A 23,793-nucleotide genomic window follows, 5' to 3' on the forward strand; every position below is an offset into this window, starting at 1 on the left:
ACATTTAGATTGGGAAAATAAAGCTCTGTTGTGTCATTTTGACCAAAGCACATCACAGATGTTTCATTCAGACCCCAGAACTGGAAAGATGATGTCCCCTTCAATGTCTCTGAAGATGGCACCCTATGACCTATGACCTATGACACATCTATTGTAAAAGCCCTCTGTAATTCAAAACAACATACTGATTTAGTTTCAAAAGAAACTTTAATTAAAAAAAAAAAACCGTTGGTTTCATGAGCTAAACCTTGATGTGGTAGTACAGTATGGTAGAGCCAGTATTGGCTGTAATTAGTGCGGTGCTTACCAAAGTATTTCACTTCTGTGGCATGATTAACCTACAACGAGTGAAATGTCCTGGTAAAACCTGTCCAGTTTGTTACACAGACGAAATGTGCCATTACTGGAATGGACGTTGTTCTTTAAACTCACTCTTGTGACATAAAACAGTTTGTCAGTGACACCAGTGCCACACAGGTTCCTACAGTGAAGACCTCTGTCAGGAGGGAGGGAAAAAAAAAAAAAAAAAAAATGCTGAATACTCCAATCCTGACAGCCCTCAGTAGTGGTTAGTCTTGCGGAAGGGTGACAGGCAACAGGATTGGAGAGGACAGATCACTACAGCGGTGCTGGTACTGTGAGTTAGATCTGTGAGGACTCCAGATAGAGAGCCGAGTTCTTTACCCGAGGCTGCTGACAGTCTTGCTTCAGCACAGCACTGACTGCCTCTTCAATCTCAGACAGCCACACTTTCTGAAACACAAATGGCAAAAAAACACTTAAAAGAGCAGCTTAGCAAAACCCATTTGGATAAGACTTTTCCATTGGAATTATCCCTTTATACCAAGTGCAAGTGTATCGTCACTGAATATATACATTTCTGTCAGGGCTGATGCAGACCAAGTCCAAAGGTTTGCAGCATGTCCTAAATGGTGCATTCAGCTACTGGAAGTGTACAGCTGCAACACACACAGGTTGTAAAATCTCCATATAATCACACTATAGTATACAGCTATATATCAGCTGTTTTGAGTTAGTTATTGAATGTTATACAATGATAGCTAATTTGATTTATTTATTTTTCTGTAGCAGCAAAAAGCAGGTTGTGTCAGACGTGGGGTCAGGGGGAAAACCATGTACATTTGATCTTCTGCTTTAAGAAAGCTTTTCTGGGCTGTAGGGTGTTTGTGTATGACATTAATAGTGAGTTACTTGATCTGGACACAAACAAAGCTGACGTAGGGCGAGTGTTAAAAGGCAGCTGGGGTCAGGCCGTGTGAGCTGGGTGAGAGAAGATGAGAAGCAGTGGAGAGTGTAATTACAGCAGGAAACAATGCTCCTCACCTTAGCAGTTTCATTGTGGGCCTGCAGAACGAAAACGCCGATACACTGCTGGTAACGGTTCTGATGCATCACAATGAAGGAATAGGGAATTCCAGACGCTAGAAGGTTGAGAACAACCCCGGTCAGTGCAAGACTAGACTGAACCTCTTGATAATAATGCAATTCTTGATTATTGTGTTTAAGCCCCTTATTTTGTTATGGGTTACAGAGGAAATCAGTAATGTGGTCACTCACCTGCAGCGTTGATCTGATCAATATTCCTGAGCTGCAGACGGTCCAGTGAAATTGGCTGGTCCAGCACTGTAAAGCTACAGCCATCCTGTAGTAGCTGCTCCAGCTCCTGTCCAACTGCAGGACGCAGATTGTGTGTCTCCACGCCCCCAGACTTCTGCTCACCAAAATAACACAATAAAACTCAGACTGGGACTTCCATGTTCACAGAGAAAGATACGAAGAGACTATTTGCAAAGATGAACCGATGAAAGGAAAATGTTGTTACAAGGAAAAAACTAAGTCACACTTTATTCGTTTGTCTCACATTTGTTAAGAGATGTTTCAGAGAGCCATGGTTAAGAGTGTAAGAAAGAATGTGAGGTAGGAGTTTTCCTTTTTCCCCTCATTAAGGGGATTTTCCCCAAAACATCAGCCTAATTATACAGCCAAGATGCCAACAGGCAATTGAGAGGCTTTTGATGTGATGTTACATTCTACAAAATGTCATTCACAGTGGTAGAGACTGGAATCGAAGGCCTGAAGGGTTTAATGCCTCTAGATGCTCACAGAAAGTATTACCTGCAATTGTATGAAGACAAGCCTGAAGCATGACATTGTTTTCTGATATTTCTGGTAGGCTTAAAACACAAGGGAAGCTATGTTTCCCCATACTCCCTCACATTTAAAGACTCCACCACAAGTCTCACTGTGTCCTCATTTTAAAAATTGTGGAATCCTCCTTCAAATGGTGGGGACCCACCAAGAGTCAAAATTACTTTTTACATAATTCTGTGATTTTCAACGCTAGAGACAACAGCAGTCTGCATCATAGTCACTCTTAGCCACAGCGTCTTGTTTAAAAGAAAAGTGTGCAGTGATGAGTGAGCAGCTTTGAAATGCTGTACCTTTTTACTGCGTTTGATCTTGGTGATCAGGAGGAATTCATCAAATAGGAGCATGTAAACTTCATTCAGCTTTGCATTTTCTGTTCACACACAAACATTTGACAGTAGTATTGACATTATTAACAGTTTGGAGTTTTATAGTTATATTTTATAAAGGCAAAGAAGAATGACTCAAAGAAGAATTGCATGATTAGACTTAAACAAATCTGGTAACTGTTCCCCAAGTCCCCCTCTAACTGTAGGAGGACCACATAAGCAAAATCTTATCTAGCGTTGATTTAACATGAAGTTATTAACACGGATGGAACAGTTACAGAGATAATGTTATCAGAGATTCGTGAATGTGGAACTGGTGTCTGTTCCTCACCTGTTAGTATGAGCTTCCCCTCATGCAGCAGACTGCGGTTAGAGACCAGGTTTTCCAGAGAAGCTGCTTTTAACAAGTGTTTCAGAGACTGTGAGAAAGGACAAATTGCAGTGGTTATTTACAGAGTGATGATTTAAGAAGTGTAACTCTTGAAACCTAATGGTGCTTTTTCATTGCATGGCAACAACTCGGCTCAATGTGCTTTCCCGGTCACAAAACCCAGTCTCTAATGGGAACCATGGGATTTGAAAACCACAATAGCAGCTGTAACGCTGGACTGAAATGGCTGTGTGCCTCATTTCTCACAACAATGTTTTGTCCAGCTCTTGCTGGAGTTTTTCTTTGGCCACCGATCCAAGGAGTGTTTGAACCTCTTCAAAACACCATGGCATAGTTTTACGAGCTGTCGTTGTAAGTCAAATAAAAACAAAAATGTGACCACTACTGTAACCTGGAGATTTTACAAGAAGTGACAAGTTTGTGCTGGAGGTTCACTGTGTAAAGTCTCTCTAACAAATCAGCACTCTGCAAGATTTACATGTCACACTCAGTTTGCATCATCCAGGAACCAGGAACCAGATTTGGCCAAGCAAAGTAGTCCAGCCCTAAAAAAAAACACCTAAAGACTCTCTTGAGACATATTTTCTTTAATATTTCAAACATTTTAGACACCTCAATGTCTTCTGTAATCAGGGATTTTCATACTTAATGTGTCCAAATTTTGATGCACTCACAGCCTGCACGCTTCTGTAGATTGGTTTACACTAGATTTAGGAACATTGCTGTGACGATCTGATTGCATTCAAACTCAATAGTATTAGAGATGGAGGTACTGATTTTATATGTTTTGTTCTAGATCACTTCAACACATCCTAATATTGTTGGACGAGGTGCAGCACTGCTGTGTCTGACCCTCGTGTGCCTTCTATGTCTGCCTTGAAATTAAGCAGCTGTAAAAGTAATTTCACTTTGGGAGCAATGTAGTGTTTATTTTATATCTACATCTCTCTAGCTGATGCTTAACACTGAGCAGAGTGACAATGGGCTCAAGTGGGAACCACGTATGAAACATTACTTTGGACTCAATCTAACTCTACACTAATTAAACGTTATTCATGGGTCTGTTTTCTTAGACACAAAAGCAGAAAGACGTGTGTTAAAATGTCAACCTCGGGAATTTGTGTTCTCTTGTCTCTTTCCCAAACTGGAAGCCACACCAAGGCCTCCTTCAGCAGTTTAACTTTCTGATAGTTATCCAGCCACTTCACCTTGCCCTCCAGATCATCTACACAGAGAGAGAAAAGAGAGAGAGACCACAATTATGAAGTCTTTCAGAGCAGTTAATGAAGTCCTTCTACTCCTTTCACACAAACTGCTTTTCAGGTGTTGCCTTAATGACAATAAACACTATTTTCATTTCATATTAGTCTCCAACTGTGGGTTTCAAAAGACCTTTTAATCACTCTATGACATGGAAGCTTGAGATAATAGTTTGAGGTCCCACACCCAGTAGAGGTTTGACATGTCTTGGTCATATGCACAGAAATTACCTGAAGTCACATCATGGCGCAGACACACCCTCAGAGCACTTACAGTAGAAAGAACTTTTCCTTAATATTTCACAACTGACCTGCGTATCAAAGCCTGCCTGGCTTGTTCTATCTCTGAACGCAAGTTGCTCAACAAGTCAAGACATGCCGATAGAGTGTGGCAGAACCATACCGCATGCACCAGTAAAATGCTTTGGCAAACAAAAACATCTGAAATCTATTGTTAGTGTATAGTTAGACAGGTGCTAGAAAACACCTGTGAATTCTAATGAGCATGAACCCCCGCCAACACCGTCATTACATTCAGAGATGACGCCCAAGATTGTTAACCCCCTGAACCTTTGTTGTATCCTTACATATCTTAAGACTTAATCCTTTTGTTTTGTGTGAATTAATCTGTTACTACTGTGGAACTTATGTTTGCCATTCAATACCTTATCTGTGTGTGTGTGTGTGTGTGTGTGTGTGTGTGTATGTATGTAAAACACAAGAAATTCATTTTCTATGTAATCACCCTTAATGTCAATACATTTGTTTGATCCCTGAAAAATGTTATTTCCTCTGATCATTTATCTCAGACTTCAGTTGTTTATCATCAGGAAATTGCTTTCCACATAGATCTTGCTTTAAATCACTCTGGATTAAGTCTGGGCTACAGCAAGACTGTACACCAATGAGGGCAGGACTGGGTTTCACTGCCATCCGCCATATCTGTTTCAGACACAGCCCTGTGTGCCAGAAACAATCTCAAGGTTTTGAGGAGCAGAGTCACTCGTTGGTGTGTGTAATTAGTGTGTTTGTGGTGTTTCATTCAAGTCGGATTCGGTAGCATGGGGACTACCCATGACAATTATGATCAAGCACAGACAAATCTGTTAAAAATGTCACTATATGAGGGGTGTCTCAGGTTTTCAACATCTAAAAGGATTTTTAAAGCCTGTAGTGTGGGTCAGGCACAAACTATTTATAAGCATGAGAAACTGAAATGTATGTGCACATACAGGTCCTTAGTCTAAGCTCAAGGGAGCAAGCCATAAGGGTGAATGACAGCTAAACAAGCATGACATTAGCATAAACGTCTCTATATATATATATATATATATATATATATATATATATATATATATATATATATATATATATACACACACATACACACAGTATATGCTATTCCAAAAACCATGATTTGCTGTAATTATTTCTACAGTGAAATTGATAAAAGAATAAACACTTTATAGATGTTTATACGAGTTTGTAGGTTATTTTTTCCAGGTAATCTAAGCTTTGAACTAACACTTGAGCCATGTGGACAAACTATCAGTGACACACATTTTCATACAGGGCAAAGTCTTCTCTGAAGTAAACTAACACAGTTGTTTCCTCTACTCCAGAATCTAGTCAAAAATTGACTCACTTGTGAATTTGGTTACTGCTATTCAGGCTAAACTTTCCTCACTACAGCTGTCATACAGGTATTATCTGTAATGTGATGTCATTTCAACAGGAAAGGTGAGCTGTCACTTTTTTGACACTTATTGTTGTAAGTCTTGCTCTGACATAAGCATGTTACTCTGACAAGATCTGAGTGTTCTTGGTTGATAAATAATGCAAGGAGATTATCAGCTGTGATACCAGGTTGATATACTGTATCAAGTTGAACCGACACGGTTTGAAAGCGAATACTATAAGGGTGTTTTCCAAACCTGGAGGTGGTCTTCAATGGTTGCTTTTATGTATTCTTCTCTAACACAGCCATTTTAAAATCATGACTTGTTTAGTAACTAAAGCATGCAATTAGATGTTTCGGATCATGGAAAAGTGAAGATGAGAGTAAATACTGGGATATATTGCTGAAAAACTAAATAAACCTGCAGAAAAAAAGGCTATGACAAAATTATTGTGTACAGGCGTTGGTCTACTCTTGTAAAAACACACATAATGGTGAACACATAGCAATAAAATACATACCATGCTTTTAATAAAAACCCAGTGTTGTAATGAAAATGCTTTGCCCTATGCTTTCTGCAATAATTCTAAATGCTAATGGTTACAGATTAAAGGCTTACGTATGGCTCTGTCAATAAGCTCCACAACACCCTTCAAGGCGCACTCTTCAGCTTCACTGCAGCATCTCCTTTCTATATTCTTCAGAAGAAGAGGATACCTAGTGAACCTCTGCAAAGGAACCACCAGCAGATCCCTCAACTGCAGCCTTCGGCATTGCTCTTTCTTCTCACACCACTGACAAATAGAGGGAGAGAGAGAGAGAGAGAAAGAAACTATGAATTTTAAAAGTATCACTTGCATTGTCCAAGCCATAATACCTTAGGGTGAATTCTATTTCATCCCTTAGCCCTACCTCTCCGTTTTGCTTTGGGGTAGGGGTGGCTCAGTTCTTGGTGGCAAAGACAAGTATTGCCAAGGGGTATGGTTCTATACCCAATGAAACAGACTTTTCAGGGGCACACTTCAAATGAATTGCTATGAATGCCTTGTGAATCACCAGCAAGCTGGCAGTGCAAGGGACCATATAAAGCCAGAAATGGCATTTTGTCCCTTTGCTTCATAACAAACATGAAACATGGCTAGTAACAACACAAATCTGGCTACCACAGCATTTAAGGTGGAACTGGAAGTTTAAAAACCCAACAAATAAGCAGATGAATTTAGTTTCATATCAGAGAGAGTTGGGAGTGGTTGATAATATGATTGTGAAATGCTTTTAAAAAGGCATGATTCTGCATATCGGCAGCACAGCACAGCTGAAGTGTTATTCATTGTTTTCTGATGACACATCAGGCCCTTGAAGTGTCTTCCTTTTTCATAGGGGAAGATTTTAAATACTACACCCTGTATCTCCATTCCAAGGAGCAAGAGAATACTGACACGTTCTGATGGTTGTCTTGATCTGCACTGAACCCCAGGGCTGGCCCTGAGTCCAGGTCAAGTCCTCATCAACCAACTCTCAGCAGACTGACCTAGCATACCTTCACATAGGAGCCAAAGTCCTCCCTGGCTTTCAAGCTGTCCAGATAAATAATGGCTGTAGTGTAGTTCAGGCAGTACTTCTGCAGACAGTGGCAAATGCTTTCTCCAAATGCCTGCAAATTCAAAAGGTGGAATGTGTAAAGTGAGAAAAGTTAAATTAAAAAGATTTTCACATTTAATAAAAACACAAGTGTGTCAAGGCCCTGATTATTGCACATCAAAAAGGATAAATGAGGGGCCCAAAATGGTTTTTAGTTTGCTTTATGGAATTCAATCCTATATGAGGTGCAGGTGTACATATAAATTCAGATTTAATTAGATTAATTTCCTATTAATACAGGTAATAAGTACAAGTTACTCACTTTTAGCGTCAGGGAAGTTACAATAGTCCCAGTAACTAAAATGAGTATCAGATTTTTTCCAAGTCCAATTAAATAGTAAATGGTCCCAAAATAGTAGGAAATAACCTTCCCAAAATTCAATGGAAGTGAATCTACAAATATTTAATTTCAAGTAATTTTGGAGCATTTCTATTTGTTCATTCATCAATACATTTTGACACAATGTGAAGGACAGCTGTTCAAATGATGTGGTAAAATAAAAATGGAGATATGTTTTTTTAATTGGAAAGTAACAATTTGCAGTATTTGTGTCAACAAATTCTACACCTCCAATATTTAGGGTTAAACACTGGTAGCATTTTATACTTTTTAAGATTCAAGGAATCCCAAAAACATTCAATAATAATGAGGTCCTGTCTCTGTGGTGGCCTCTTTGCTATTCCTCTTTGTGTGTTTCTCCCCTTTTCCTTTTCTAGGACTGAATCAACAATGTACCTTGATGTTTCTTAGAAGAAAAAAAATAAGCTAACTTTGTATTTCCATATCTGCAAACAAATACTTACAGGGGGTGGACAATGAAAATGAAACTTTTAGTTTTAGACCAAAATAATTTATTAGTATGGTGTAGGGCCTCCTTTTGCGGCCTATACAGCATCAATTCGTCTTGGGAATGACATATACAAGTCCTGCACAGTGGTCAGAGGGATTTTAAGCCATTCTTCTTGCAGGATAGTGGCCAGGTCACGACGTGATGCTGGTGGAGGAAAACGTTTCCTGACTCGCTCCTCCAAAACACCCCAAAGTGGCTCAAAAATATTTAGATCTGGTGACTGTGCAGGCCATGGGAGATGTTCAACTTCACTTTCATGTTCATCAAACCAATCTTTCACCAGTCTTACTGTGTGTATTGGTGCATTGTCATCCTGATACACAGCACCGGCTTCAGGATACAATGTTTGAACCTTTGGATGCACATGGTCCTCCAGAATGGTTCGGTAGTCCTTGGCAGTGATGCGCCCATCTAGCACAAGTATTGGGCCAAGGGAATGCCAGGATATGGCAGCCCAAAGCATCACTGATCCACCCCCATGCTTCACTCTGGGCATGCAACAGTCTGGGTGGTACGCTTCTTTGGGGCTTCTCCACACTGTAACTCTCCCGGATGTGGGGAAAACAGTAAAGGTGGACTCATCAGAGAACAATACATATTTCACATTGTCCACAGTCCAGGATTTGCTCTCCTTGCACCATTGAAACGGACGGTTGGCATTGGCATGAGTGACCAAAGGTTTGGCTATAGCAGCCCGGCCGTGTATATTGACCCTGCGGAGCTCCCAAAGGACAGTTCTGGTGGAAACAGGAGAGTTGAGGTGCACATTTAATTCTGCCGTGATTTGGGCAGCCGTGGTTTTATGTTTTTTGGATACAATCCGGGTCAGCACCCGAACATCCCTTTCAGACAGCTTCCTCTTACGTCCACAGTTAATCCTGTTAGATGTGTTTCGTCCTTCTTGGTGGTATGCTGACATTACCCTGGATACCGTGGCTCTTGATACATCACAAAGACTTGCTGTCTTGGTCACAGATGCGCCACCAAGACATGCACCAACAATTTGTCCTCTTTTGACCTCTGGTATGTCACCCATAATGTTGCGTGCATTGCAATATTTTGAGCAAAAATGTTTTGCTTTTTTGAGCAAAAAGTTGAGTTACCCTCTGCTAACTCAACTTTCTCACACTGCTCTTACTGGTGCAATGTGCAATTAATGAAGATTGGCCACCAGGCTGGTCCAAAAGCCACGAAACCTCCCACACTAAAATGACAGGTGTTTCAGTTTCATTGTCCAACCCCTGTATGTCTACTATAACTCACCATATTTTAACCCCATTAAAGCTGCCTTTAAAAAAAAACAAAAACACTTTCTCTAGGGGTCATAAGGAAGGTATTTAAGTCAGCATTATGTGACTGTAATCCTTTGTAATCAAAATCAGTCACCTTGTTGAGGAGAGCCAGGAGGGTCTGTGTGATGTCCGTTTCTGGATTTGCCCACAACTCTTTAATCACACGCAGCAGACTAGTCAGGAAGCCATAACTAACCTGCAATCAGGCAAGAAAACACAAAAATTAGATATTGTAAAATTACTTTAAATGTTAATTCAGACCTATTTTCTCCCTCTTACCAAGCAGAGCTCATTGAGGTTGGCAAACAGCCTCCAAGAGTCAATGTCTTCTAAACACTCCCTCAGCTGCAGATCTGACAGTGTGTTTACAAAAACCTGCACACAAAAATATAACTCATGTTTAAAATAATAGTTTATTCATTTATGTTCATTTTCTATTTCAGAATTAATTTCAGTCATACTGTTTTATAATTAAGTAAACTAGCAATGCATGTCATTGTGAGCAAACGTTAATTAACCCTTTCATAATCATAACCCTGCAGCGGGTTATTAATTGTCATATAAGTGACTGTGATTTAAAATGTAAAAAAAATTAATCTAAATAGAAAAATACCTTTCTTGGCCCACACCAGTGGACCCTGTTTTTTTTTTGGGTGTTGCTTTTATTATTTAACTGTATATGTCTCAGTCCGTTAGAAAAAGGGGTTCAGATTTGATTCTAAAAAGAAAATACTTCTGATTCTGAATTGTTTATTTGTGTTTGAATTATTCTGATATTAGCCTGAAGCTAAAATTAAGTATTTTCCATGTATGTATAAAAACTGGCAGACATCTGTACACTATTTAAAAAACTATTTTAAAATCTAAGTCAAATCTAAAGAAAATTGTTGCAAATAAAGCTATTGCTTAAAGCAAATATGATTTAAAACACATACCAATAAATTACAGATATTCTTTCTATCAAGTGTAGTTTTATGGCAAGCTTCTTATTAGCAACAGTCTATAATTAAAACACTTTTAGCACTTCTAGCACAGCCAGTCAATATAAGCTGAAGTATATTTTGCTGCTGGACTGTCAAATAAAAGCACAGCTTTAGCACACTGATTCATCATTTCCCAAATTCATACCTCTTTCAGCACCATTAACTGATCTAGAAAGTAAATGCATTCACTGGTGAAGAGTTCCCAGATGCTCTCCTGTTTCTTATGTGCTCTTGGGTCCTTGTATAATTTTAGCTGGGGCTGGTCTTTCAGGAACTCTTCCAGAGTCAAATCCTGAGAAGGGCAAAGTAAAAAGTACTGATGATATGTCATACAACATCTAATAACATAATTTTTATATTCTAAACAATTTAAAACGATACACTTTGTGTGAATGTTTCTGCATAAACCAAATAACAGAAATGACCTAAAATCATCTGGGAAAAAGTGTTACATTAATGACTTTTAAAGTAAATAGATTGGCTACTATTATTAAGTTTAACCTTCTATTTTAGAGATGAGTTTTTTTAAGTGCACCATAACAAGTAATTTGCATATTCTACAGCCCATATAATTTACTACCATAGCTGCAATGCCATTATTTTTAGAAATTGGGAACTGATAATTTTCTTAAACAAGAATGAGCCTTTTTACTGGTGAATGTTTACAGTTGGTGGACCACTGGACCTTATATTTGTGAAGGTTTAAACAACATTTACTGGACTTCCAGTCACCAGTTACAAGAACCTTAGTCAAGAACCTAATTGAACTCGAAAATAATCAGTTCCATCGCATGAAAAGACTTTTGCTAAATGTGGTAAAATCAGACATGGCAAGGATTTATGTACCTTATACTCCTGGAAGTCTGTGTCTCTCCAATCCTTGATCAGAACAGATGCCAGACATTTTTCAATGTCTGCAGAGGTGCGCGTCTTGCCTTTAGTCTGATGGATATTAACACAGAATGTTTTAATACCAGAGTGACGAACAATATCTACACTATGAAAGGAAGCCTCTATTACATTTTGTCAAAAATATTGCCAAAGTTACAGAATTTGTTGTTTTAGAGAATCAGGATTTGATCTCCACTTTTCACCAGCTGGGAAGGGAAATGAGATATAAAGCTAATTTCAGAAGTACCATGTAGTTCAATGAGAGGAACTGCTCAGTGTTAGAGAACACCAGCAACAAGTGTAATATTTAGCAAGTACTTTTTTTTATTTTTATTTTTTTATTATTTTAGATAAATGACTTTTTAATGCAGATATGTAATGTATGAGAACATTAAGGATTATGTGCATGGCTTGATGCCTGAGAAGACAGCACTGTAATGCAAAGAAAAGGACAGTAACTTTTGCTATTGAGTGATCTCAGCATGACCAAAGGACAAGGCCATGTTGTAGGTGTAGGTATGATCAATAGCATGTTCAAAACCCTCTCTGACAGGTCATACTCTTGACAACAAGAAAGTTAGGGAACTATGGCAACAGAAACAGAAATGTTTATGCATTTTTTTGTGGTAATCTGGTGCTGTTTAACCTTGTGACTGACTGAGTGTTTATGCTTTATGCTTGCCTGCATAACCCAACAGTTAACTAACATTGTGTGTTTACCTCTATGCTCTACTGTCTGTGCTGTTTGGATGCTTGGTTGTTTTATGATGGGTGGCAAAAAGTAATAAAAAAAAAAATAGGACAAAAGTGGGGGCATGCAAATCTGCTTTAGCTCTAAGTGGGTCAGTGAACAATGTGTGCTTGACCTCAGCTGAGCTGGCCAAAGTATTGGCAGTTTTTCCAAGAAAGCAAGCAATAGAATGACAGGGACATCAGAAAACTGATTAGGTAGCAGTGGCAGCTCTTGCCAATCATCTCATAGTTGGGGCATAATGGCTGCGATGATGTCTTGTTCATTGGGTAAATTAAGAATACAATACATTGCATTGTACAAACTATTTAGGAAACTAACTGGACACTGTCATCCAACATTGAAGAGTAGATTCATAAAAGCTTAAAAAGGTGCTCTTTATCTACATACTGTACAGTTTTTGTGGATGGCTATATCCAGTTCATGATAAATTCTCATTCAATGAAAGTTACTTTACCTCCACAGTGACTGAACAATCAGCTGTGGTCTTAAACAAATACATTGTCATTTAGTCACCCTTCCAAACAGTCTTCCAAACAAAAGACTGACTTTATCATTACTCATATCAAATTCTATACATTTTTCCACTCTTTTCTAGTTAATATTTTAATTTACATGCAGGAGATCCTAAAATAAAGAGCATTGTGAAGTTTACACTACGTTCAAGTGTTCAAGAGGTTGGAACGTTAGGGGCAGAATGTAACACTATGCTAAAACATAAATGTTTAATGTTCGTGAGATAATTTATTATAATATCTTATAAATATGTGGAGGCAGTGACCCACAAGCTTGTACCTTCTGCTCTTTTCCAAAACAAACACATCTCGACTCCCTATATAATCCTCACTGGACGCACTGCTAATGCCTTTCACCACAGCTTTTCTGTAAAATTTTACATGAAATATCCAGATTATTAAAGCCACACACCTCACGTTGGTTCACCTATAGAGAATTAACTAAATACTCAGCAGCTAGATAAAGGGAGCCTTAATGTGAGAGTCAATGAAAGAGGTCAAGTGTGATTTTCAACCATCTTGTAATTGCCCAAAAAGAGACGTGACAGTATGGACCAATACCTAACACTGATTGGACTGTGATACTCAGAATAGAGGCTCTAAGGCAGGAGGGTACAAAACCTAATGCTGATTGGACTGTGATAGGGACAAACCATTTGGCAGTGGGTTAATACTGTGGTAAAATGAGAGAAAAAATTCCTGCCCATTCTTTTTTAGCGGTGCTTCACCCCATCGCCCCATTTTACAAACCAGCCATGCTAGGTCGATGTTTTTTTAGTTCAATTATAGAAAATTAAGGTCTAACATTTCACTTACTGTGCTACGTCTTGAAAAAGGCCACTTGGACTTCTTAGTTTCTATACAGCAGAACAGAAAAAACTGCAGTGTTATTGTATATGTGTATAGCACAGTGGAAAAAAAAACCCATAATATTTAGTAACATTTATACTTACTACTGAAAGACAGAAATTTTGTGTAAATAATTAAGTATAATCATGTTTAAACAGGAAATTCATATCTGAAACCTTCTTAATATGCATAGGGTGATTTACCAGCACCTCAAACTATTTATATTTTCATATGCAGTCTTAACATTTAACAATGATTTGTTTGGGAGTGGCACAACAGGTAATGTTGCCATCACACTGCTCCTAACTGTCTGTGAGAAGTTTGGTGTGTTCTACCCGTGTCCGCATTAATTTTGTCCAGGTGCTCTGGTATTCTTCCACGCTCCAAAAATCACACGTCGGTAGGTGGAGTGTCTATAGGTGTGAGAGTGTGAGCGAACATGTAAGTGTGTGCCGCCCCGCGAAGGACTGGCAACCAGTCCAGGATTACAGACAATGAATGAATAAATGATGGCTTGGCAAGACAGATTATAATCAGAAGAATTTATGTCTCAAACAATGCTAAGTGAACAGTCACAATCAATTTCCAGGAAAAAAGATTTAATAGCCCTAACAATAAAAACAATAGCCCTATCTGCTGTTCAGTATATTCTCATTGTGATTAGTGCTTTTCTCTTTTTAGTGGCTCATAATTTTTAGGGCAGGACAAACTACTGCAGTTATTGATTTGTTTCATAAAAGGGGACTGCATCACCAGACTGCACAGGAAGCAATTTTGTGAATATCAGTCATTTAGCAACTTATTGCAAAGCTACCCAAATATGAACACACATCCAAACAGTGCCCAGCTGTTGAAAACATTTGTATGATTCAAGCATGCAAAGGCAGTTAAAACAACTAGAGGATTTATTATGCCAGTTTAAAAAGGCTCCAATGTAACAAGGTGAACTTCCCTGTAATAACTAAGATAGAGGAAGTGTAACGTCATGATATTATGATTTGTGATTATGGTTTGAATAATATGTAAATTCCTTCCGTGATGATAACGATGTGACTAACCTGAATACGTGGATCGGTTTAAAATATCTGCAACACCATTAGAAACAAAGAGGTCGCCAGGGGAATTGTCCAATCCTGGAAGAGTCACCACTACAGAGCTTCGCCTCCGCTCCTGCAACCTGCGGAGAGCAAGGGGAGGGGAATTAAGAAGAGAAGAGGAGAACTGGGGGAAACTGAGAGGACATTCTGGCACTGGAGTCTTCTAGACACCGAAAGTGTGACAGATGTTTGCTGCAGTTGAGTTTAAGGAAACCTTATGGATTGGGTATTTTCCCCCTACCAGTATGTACGTACATATCTGAATATGTGGTTAAGATACAATCAAAAAACATAATCTAATTTGCATAAAGGTCATGAAGATACTATGTTAATGACGTGATGTACAAAACTGATGTACAGTGTCAAATAGAAATAATTTTCTGTTATCTGATTTTTATTATTAATAAATGTATAATTTAAAGTCATCTTAAACAAACTTGGGCCTTTTAGGAGACTTTAGGAGAGGAGACCATGCAAGAACACTAACTGCATGAGAGAAAGATTTCCAGGATGTTCACTGATCAACATGTTTGCATTTCCTTAATAGAAACTTTGATGTCTGCAACACACACAAAAAGACATGGGCAGGGGCAAAGGGGGGGGAATGAACTTTGAAAATTACATTTTTCACTATAAGCAGGTAAATAAAAAAGGTTGAAAATTAATAAAATTAATAAATAAATAATGGCTCTGGACCATTGCTCTCATTCTGAGACAGTATATGAGAGAGAGAGAGAGAAAGAGAAGGGAAAAAAAAGATTAGTTAAAAAAAGAAAATTCTCAAAACAAGGTTTCAAAGAATGTAGGTATTTCTTCATCTACGAATTTGGAAGGGCAAAGCCAAAAACCACTGAATGTGTGCGTGCGCACCTTATAAAAAAAAAATCACTGTGCTACTTTGCTAAATATATGCAAACAAGCTGAAGTTTATTTCAGAAAATCATTGTCCCTTAACCACTGCAACACACTGCAAATGTTTTTCTTTGTCCTATCAGTTAATTAAAGGTTCAAGAAAATTAACAAACCAAAAGATCCTTGGGTTTATTGCATTGTACAAAAATACCAGAAAATAACTTTCCAAAAAAGGTTTGTATTTTGATCACAAGAAAATAATTTCAGCAAGTTACATGGCTGAAATTTGATATGTTTTGTTCCTGAGGCCTTTGTTATAAGTTTATCATGCGGAAATATTTTATCGCTGCTTTGACAGTTAAATAAATGAAGGGTGATTTGAACAGTACAGCTATTCATATAAAAATATTTATATATAAAACATTTGAACCTAAACAGCTTCTAATGATTCATACCATATGTATAGAATGCTTTCAGGATATAATTATTGGGCTACAATGTCTGCAATTCAGGGCTGAAATATTTCTCTATATTTGCCAGCCATCGATATGGATTTTATAGAGTGTAAATGTTTGTTTATATTTAGCATAAAAAAAAAACAAAAAAAAACTTAACAGTACAAAACATAGAAGGTACAGCCATTTCTTCTGGAACCAGTACGGAGAAGAAGAGGACAGACAGGTAAATCAACACCCTGCTTTTTTAGCCTGCGGCTATGGGAGCCCTGCATAGTACTGCCAGTTAGATCCCGTGTTTGTTTTGGCTTCCTGGGCTTTTGTTAAGGATACACACATGCAGCCTAATTCAAGATGTAAAAATACAATGGAAAATGCTATTCTTTGGCATTCAGAATGTCAGACTACTACTAAACAAGCTTCTTCTGCTTGGGATCCTCCAGGTGTACTTTTCAAACATGACAACACAGTTTTGCATATTTAAGTAAACTTGGACCATTGGTCTCTTTCTCTTACATTCATTCATTATAATTCTCTGAATTATGTTCAGTACCAGGTCCCTACTGACCCTGCCAAATGTTGAAGAGTGGCTGAGAATCATTGACTCGTAAATGGTGGCAGACATATTAACAACAACAACTTGACAGGCTGGTTTCAGGTTCCACCCTCAGCTGTGATTCTGTCCTCACATTGAAAGGTAATATGTGTGAGCCATAAATACAGCAATACACCCACACCTTTTAAGAGTTTAGAATCAAAATTCAAAATAGAATAATATAGGAACAATCTGGTGTCAGTATACATAATTGTGCAAAAATCAAAGAGCACATGTCATTGCTTTATTTTCCAAACAAATTTGTGGCTGACTGGGTGGGTAGGATGACAGAAACCACTTTCTCATGCATGCATTTCTAGTGGCCAAAAAAATCCCAGAAAACATTAAACAAACTATACCAAAGCCAAAACATCGAAGTATAATAACGTTTTTCAGCATTTTGCCTAATGCATCCAATCTTGGAATTTATTACAACTATTTCCACTTCTTAGGAAATGCATCTTGACTGCAACACATCCTTTAAATTCAACAGCGTTTGTGATGTGTTTTTTTTTAATGTGAAGCAAGAGTGGATCTTCCTTTCCTTGTATCCTTCAAAACATAAAAGTATCATGTAATATTGACGGTGATTGTTTGGTGGTCTATCAGGTCTTGCATGAATGTTAGTTGCCCAATTTAATAATGTTTTTAACCAAATAAATACAACATGTTTTTCCACTTATTTTAAATGTATACAAGTGGATTATCATACATTTCTCATGAATAATTAATCATTTATATTAATAATTTATAATTTGAGTGATTTAAATAGAAAATGGACAATGCTTTCTGACAATGGACAATGCTTTCATTCATTCACTGTCTGTAACCACTTATCCAGTTCAGGGTCGGGGTGTGTCCGGAGACTACCCGGAATTACTGGGCACAAGGTGTGAGGGGGCACCAGTCCTTTACAGGGTGACACACACTCACACATTCACTCACACCTACGGACACTTAAGTCGCCAATCCACTTACCAACCTGTGTTTTTGGATCGTGGGAGGAAACCAGAGCATCCGGAAGAAACCCACACGGACACTGGGAGAACACACCAAACTCCTCACAGACAGTCATCCGGAGTGGGGCTCGAGCCCTGTGAGGGACTGGCACCCCCTCCAGGGTGTGTTCCCGCCTTGCGCCCAGTGATTCCGGATAGGCTCCGGACCCACCCCAACCCTGTACTGGATAAGCTGTTACAGATAATGAATGAATCAATGACCCTGGAGCTGTGTGACATCGACACTATCTGCAGCACCACTGTGCCACCCTAATTACAATAGATTGTTATCGTTAAATAAATCCTCTTAAAGTTCATAAAAAACATGTAATTAATACAACAATCACCTTAAATGGCTTGTAGTGTATAATTAGTTATAGTACATTAATCAAACTCTCTTCATTATAATTAAACAAAACATCAGCAATTATTCATATAAAAAAAAAATAATTCCAGTCATTTAGTCAGCAGTGTATTAGAATCATGACCCTTTTTATTACACATCTTAGGGGAATGACAATGCATGAAGCAAGTAAGTAAATTGAGCAAAACTGCCCTTTTTCTGCAAGATAAAAAAAAAAAAGCTGAATCATGGCAAGGCCAGCGTGGAGCTTTGTTATCAGTCTTTATATGTTTGTCAGCACCTGGCCATGAACAAGATACTGATAAACACTAATGTCATATATGCAGTTGCTATGAGACAAACATTTTTGTAACTTATAAAGGCAACAGCCTCTACCACAGTTTGTTCTGTGATGGAGCCTTCATAAAGTTTTTTTCCTTTTTAAAATATTATGTTTTATATATTCATGCCCATCTGCAAACTGCTAGGCAATTTACAAAGGGCTAATGTCCTTGATTCAGCGGCTAGTGCCAGCCAATTCATATTCCTACCACACACGGAGATCAGAGCTACAAGGCCTGCCATGAAAAATTTCGTTCAATACACTTACTCATAAAAAGTATGAGAAAGAATGAGAACTGGCTATGAAAGAAAACAGGTCGTTCCTAATTGCAGTCCATTACAAAGCACATCCATAATGCCATCCCATTTTACTAAGGCAGACCGAAAGCCCCCTCTGTACAGACTCCCAGCACAGGAGCCGCCATGAAGAAGGGAGCTTTGTCCTTGCACCACCACTAAATAATGATGCCCCCATCACAGAACTGTCTCGGCCAATCCCTGACCCGCAACGTGTTCTGTTATCGGACAGTGCCATACTGTAATTAAGGCCACAATAGCTGCCTAATTATCTGCCACTGAAAAGAAGCCCATCGTCCAGCAGGCTAACAGAGCAGTCCTGATGGAGGAAAACAGCACTAATGAGAGTTTGTCTAGTCCACACAGAACCACGGGACTCTAATAACTCCACTTTGAGTTCATGTGCTTCTAACAAAGTGTCAGGACAATGAACAATGGACCTTCCTCAGTCCAGCTCTCCGCACTCTATTCGGGTGTCTCCCTGCTGAAAAAATATGCTGGTTTGACTATCGAGGACAGCACAAACACAAACAAATTCCAGGTTTAAAGAAACCATCCTATTGAACACAGAGGTTCAGCAACAAGTGAGAACAACTGTTTTAAGAATTAGAAACTTTTGGCTTTGGTGGGAAGTAAATTTTTATGCGTGCTGCCCTGCTAGGTAGATGGGAGACTGGGACACAACACCATTTTGCATATACTATGACCTCTACTTTCAATATGAGCTTAAAATGGAAAGACAATGTGCCTCACATTCAAATATAACTGGCCGTGCCATAGTTCATGCAAAGCAGTGGAGACAGTTGAGCAGCACACCTACCTTTTATGACTGGGATCCTTCACCTGCAATCAAAAACAGATAGAGTGTTAACGTGAACAGGGGTAATGGGGAAAGATCAGCCTCAGTGGACTTAAACTAGTTCAACACAAGCAAATGAATGGCACCATTGCACATAAAACATCACACAGTACATACACGTTATATCAGTTTCAGTGGCACTCATCCTTAAATTGCTATTTTAAAATAATTGTGCTGGTTTAAGACCCCATAAAGCCCTCTCATCTGCTGAGATGTTCTGGCTCTTTAGACGTCGTGCCTGGTTGAATACATAGACTGAAGGAATGGGGTTTTCCTTTTAATTCTTTTGATCACTCTCTGACCCCTCCATTATTCAGTGGCTGCTGACTGTTGAATGGGGCCCGACAGAGGCACCTTCTTAAGGGGTTTGGGGACATGGGCTCTGCCGAAGCTGTCAGTGCATGTAACTGCTGATTCATTTGCTGTCAAAAGCTCTCATTGTGAAACACCACCCCAGGAGGCTGAACAGAATGAGAGAATAGGTTCCAATTGGAAAGAATGCAGAAGTTTTCTAAGTGATTTATTACCCACAAATAAACAGATATTATTATTAAATCTAGATTGATGGCAGTTTAATATGTGAAGTCTATTAAAATGAACACTATCACTGTCACATGACAAAGTGAGCCTCCATTCCAAAGTTTAAGCATGTTGCCAATTTTCACTACTCTGAAACAATATTTGCAGCTCAGGAAGTACTTGCTAATTAGCTGTTCGTTTGGACCAGGTGCAGTAGAGCATGAACGATGCCAAAACATGCAAGGCTTAAAAATAAAAAGGTGCCAGAAATGTTCTTCAGAGCAGTGCTGCGGATGAACCATTTTTAATTCCCAAAGATTATTTCACATAACAAACAGGTGCTATAACATCCTCTTCTTGTTTTCTACAACCATAGGTCAATAGCATTTATGCCAAGTAAAAACCTTTATGCTTGAGTGCAAGAATGCTAGAGAAACAAGATTCTGAACCATTAGCATTCAGAAACTATTTCCTTATTAATATGTTTGTATTATAACTTGTTTGTACATCGGGGAGTTGATATTTTATTTACCTGTTCAACATCGTCCGTTGTGCTGTCTGAGTCAACACTCTCGCTCAGACAAAGGAACTCCTGCCTTGTGCAAATGCCACTGCTATCAATTGTCTTTGATCTGTGTGATCTGATTTTCCCACGGGGCAAAGAGGAGTCCAAGTGACCACGCTGGTGACCCTCCCCAGTGGCCTGGGTTGGACTGGCAGCGAGAGGTGACTTTTGCCGATGCACTGGTGACAAAGGACTCCTTGGTGAGGAGGTTTCACTGGTCCCAGACTCCTCCTGAGGGCTGTCCATCTTCCCTTGGTCTCGTGAAGAAAATCTGGTACTCCTCATCCTCCTCAGGGTGGGAGACGTGGAGATTCGAGCCGGTGCTTGTCTATCAAACTGAAAGAGTGGCGTGGGCATGGTTTCCATTTCTCTGACTGAACCATACCTCAGTCTTGAGGGTGTTCTTGCCAGGTCTATTCTCATTATAAAGGGATTACTTGTTTGTGTCTCCTTGTGTACTGTAGTTCCGTGATCAGTCTGTGTCTGGGCTTCAGTCTTTTTAGCCATATCATCATCCTGGTTCCACTCAATGTAGCTCCAGTCCAGTGTTTTACCCACATCCTTATTGTTTTCACTGATATAAGCATGAGTCACCTCTGTCATCTTGGGGGGAAAGGGCATTATACTAACCCAGAGAAGGTGAGGTTGGTCAAGTCAGGTTATCCATAGCAAGGGCAGGCCTTCTGAAAAGTAAATAAGTATTTATGAAGACAGTAGGTGAGTTTTATTGTAGACGCCTATCCATGTGTCTTAACGCAGAAGACCAGGACACAAAGCTAAGTCTTGCCTCAGGGGTCGTGTTAACAACAAAAGCGGCAGTAAGTTTCTGTTTCATTGAAGAAGAAACGTCTCTGATAAAAATGTATAATAAAAACAATAAAACGTGCTGAAGGGAAGCACTGCGGCTTAGTTAAATACCAGAGTGGGGCAGTCCATCGTGAGAAACAAAGGCGAGCATGAGAACTGGCTGAGACTTACTGCACCTGATCCCAAACACTGCCAACTAGGCGACAAGAAGGCAAAGTGAAATCTTGAATTACATAAACGAAATATTATCAGGTTTACAGCATTCCAAAAAAGAAAGGCTGAATAAAAAAGCACGTATTACCAAATAGCGTAGTTAATTTTACTAGGACGACGAATCACACCGTCTTCTGGACTCCGCTTTCTTTTAAAAATGCAGCCCAACCGTCGAGGGGCTGTAATAGTGGAAGTAGCAGGTGCTGTGAGAAGGAAAGGTTTGGGTACCTACCTTAGCGGCTGTTTTCCATGTGGCTGCTTGCTGAGTCGGTTTTTTCTTTCCCTTTTTTACTGTACGAGAGAGAGAGAGAGAGAGAGAGAGAGAGAGAGAGAGAGAGAGAACGGTCCTATCAGCTTTCTCTCTTCCCTCTCACCAGGCACAGTTCATTTAGCAAGCAAAAAAGCCAGTAGCAGGGAGCTAAAGCAACATGCCCAAGTGTAATAACGTCTCAGAAGAGTGAGAAAACGAAACAAACAGTTCACTAGTCTGAAATCTGTAACACTGACCGGCGTTTAATACAAAAACACACAGCTCTCTGCCAAACCTCTTCTTTGCCTTGTTGACTGAAGCTGAGGAGAGCAGGAGAATAGAGAGAGAGGGCGGGGCGATTATTCTCGGCTTTTTCCCTCGTCGTGTGTTGTGAATGAAATTTTACCTCAGAGACACAATATAACGTTTCAGCAGCTCAACGTTTCCTCTATTCACTTCTACCGTGACCTGCTGAAGGGGAAGTCGTGTACCAAACTTTAATTTTTTTTCTTTTAGTGATGTTAAGGTCACTTCTGGATTAATGTCTGTATTACTAGAATTTAATACTTATAAATAAATTATATACGCTATCACACAATCCATGTGTCATGTTTTATTTTTCCCTAGTATGTTAAATTCAGCAGTTCTTTTTTTAAATCAGTTTCCAGAACTGCATCAGAGGGTATTGCTGAGTAACTAGTTGACCTTCCTTCTTGCTTCCTTCACTATTTTCTTCATAGACAGCGGTGTAAGTGGCCACATTTAAAAGACCCCTCAAGACCAAATGAAGATTTTTTACATTGTTAACATGTCCGTGTGTTTCTTGGATATTAGAAGACTTGGCCTGCATGAAATAAGCAGTCAGTGCCATGGCTGAACCTTTAAAATTGGTTCCAAAGCCAGTCTCAAAAACATGGATTGGGACAGCCAGGGTCTCTTACATCATAAACCTAAGGAACCAATCCTGGGGCTTTGGAGCTGCAGGTGACCAGCAGAGGTGCAAGCAGATATAGTGGTGAAGATTAAAGGCATATTTATTAATTCGAATATATATATAGTAGTAAAAATAAGCAAAGAATAAATTTTAAATGTATAATCTGGCGAACAGTTTTGAATATTCAAAGTGACCTCACCTGAACTATTAGCAATATTACTAAAAGTAAATAAATAAAAAATGTTAGGGAAACATCCTTTCCTTCATTTCTTGATTGTCAGGTAATTTGGTTCATGCAATATTGAAATTAGGGAAAGTAATCCAGATATATATTAGAGATGAGCTTGTACAGCTAACATAATTGAATAAATGCTGTCTGACAAATTAAGCATGAACCTAAGAAGAATGATTAATAAAATATGATGTTTTTAGCATGAGACCTTTAATTAGTTCCCACATAAATATTAATTGAAACAATTCATTAATTCATTATCTGTAACCGCTTATCCAATTCAGGGTCGTGGTGGGTCCAGAGCCTACCTGGAATCATTGTGCACAAGGCAGGAATACACCCTGGAGGAGGCGCCAGTCCTTCACAGGGCAACACAGACACACACACATTCACTCACACCTACGGACACTTTTGAGTCGCCAATCCACCTGCAAACGTGTGTTTTTGGACTGTGGGAGGAAACCGGAGCACCCGGAGGAAACCCACGCGGACACGGGGAGAACACACCAACTCCTCACAGTTGGAGCGGGAATCGAATCCACAACCTCCAGGCCCCTGGAGCTGTGTGACTGCGACACTACCTGCTGCGCCACCGTGCCGCCCTAATTTAAATAATAATATTTCAAATATTTACACTGGAGGAGTTGGTGTGTTCTCCCCGTGTCCACGTGGGTTTCCTCCGGGTGCTCCAGTTTCCTCCCACAGTCCAAAAACACACGTTGGTAGGTGGATTGGTGACTCCAAAGTGTCTGTAGTTGTGAATGTGTGTGTCTGTGTTGCCCTGTGAAGGACTGGCGCCCCCTCCAGGGTGTATTCTTGCCTTGCGCCCAATGATT

General features: G+C 39.3%; 1 protein-coding gene across 2 annotated transcripts; it reads right to left on the reverse strand.

Annotated features, from left to right (window-relative positions):
• Positions 1 to 230: 230 nt before the first annotated feature.
• On the reverse strand, positions 231 to 22,175 carry plekhg7 (pleckstrin homology domain containing, family G (with RhoGef domain) member 7). Of its 2 annotated transcripts, XM_066684919.1 has the most exons (18): positions 22,049 to 22,175; positions 21,774 to 21,832; positions 20,489 to 21,204; positions 19,399 to 19,421; positions 14,658 to 14,776; positions 13,567 to 13,607; positions 11,440 to 11,535; positions 10,739 to 10,885; positions 9,890 to 9,985; positions 9,705 to 9,806; positions 7,367 to 7,480; positions 6,446 to 6,620; positions 3,999 to 4,114; positions 2,830 to 2,917; positions 2,463 to 2,542; positions 1,579 to 1,732; positions 1,345 to 1,442; positions 231 to 753 (listed from the first exon to the last, which is right to left on the reverse strand). In XM_066684919.1, the coding sequence occupies exons 3-18, from the start codon at positions 21,140 to 21,142 to the stop codon at positions 643 to 645; spliced, it is 2,214 nt and encodes a 737-aa protein (XP_066541016.1). In that variant the 5' UTR covers positions 21,143 to 21,204; positions 21,774 to 21,832; positions 22,049 to 22,175; the 3' UTR covers positions 231 to 642. The 2 variants fall into 2 exon arrangements, with proteins under 2 accessions (XP_066541016.1, XP_066541017.1); XM_066684920.1 differs by having other exon boundaries at positions 21,774 to 22,149.
• Between the last annotated feature and the right edge of the window lie 1,618 nt (positions 22,176 to 23,793).

This window comes from Hoplias malabaricus, chromosome 11 (assembly GCF_029633855.1).
Source record: "Hoplias malabaricus isolate fHopMal1 chromosome 11, fHopMal1.hap1, whole genome shotgun sequence".
Taxonomy (NCBI): Eukaryota; Metazoa; Chordata; class Actinopteri; order Characiformes; family Erythrinidae; genus Hoplias; species Hoplias malabaricus.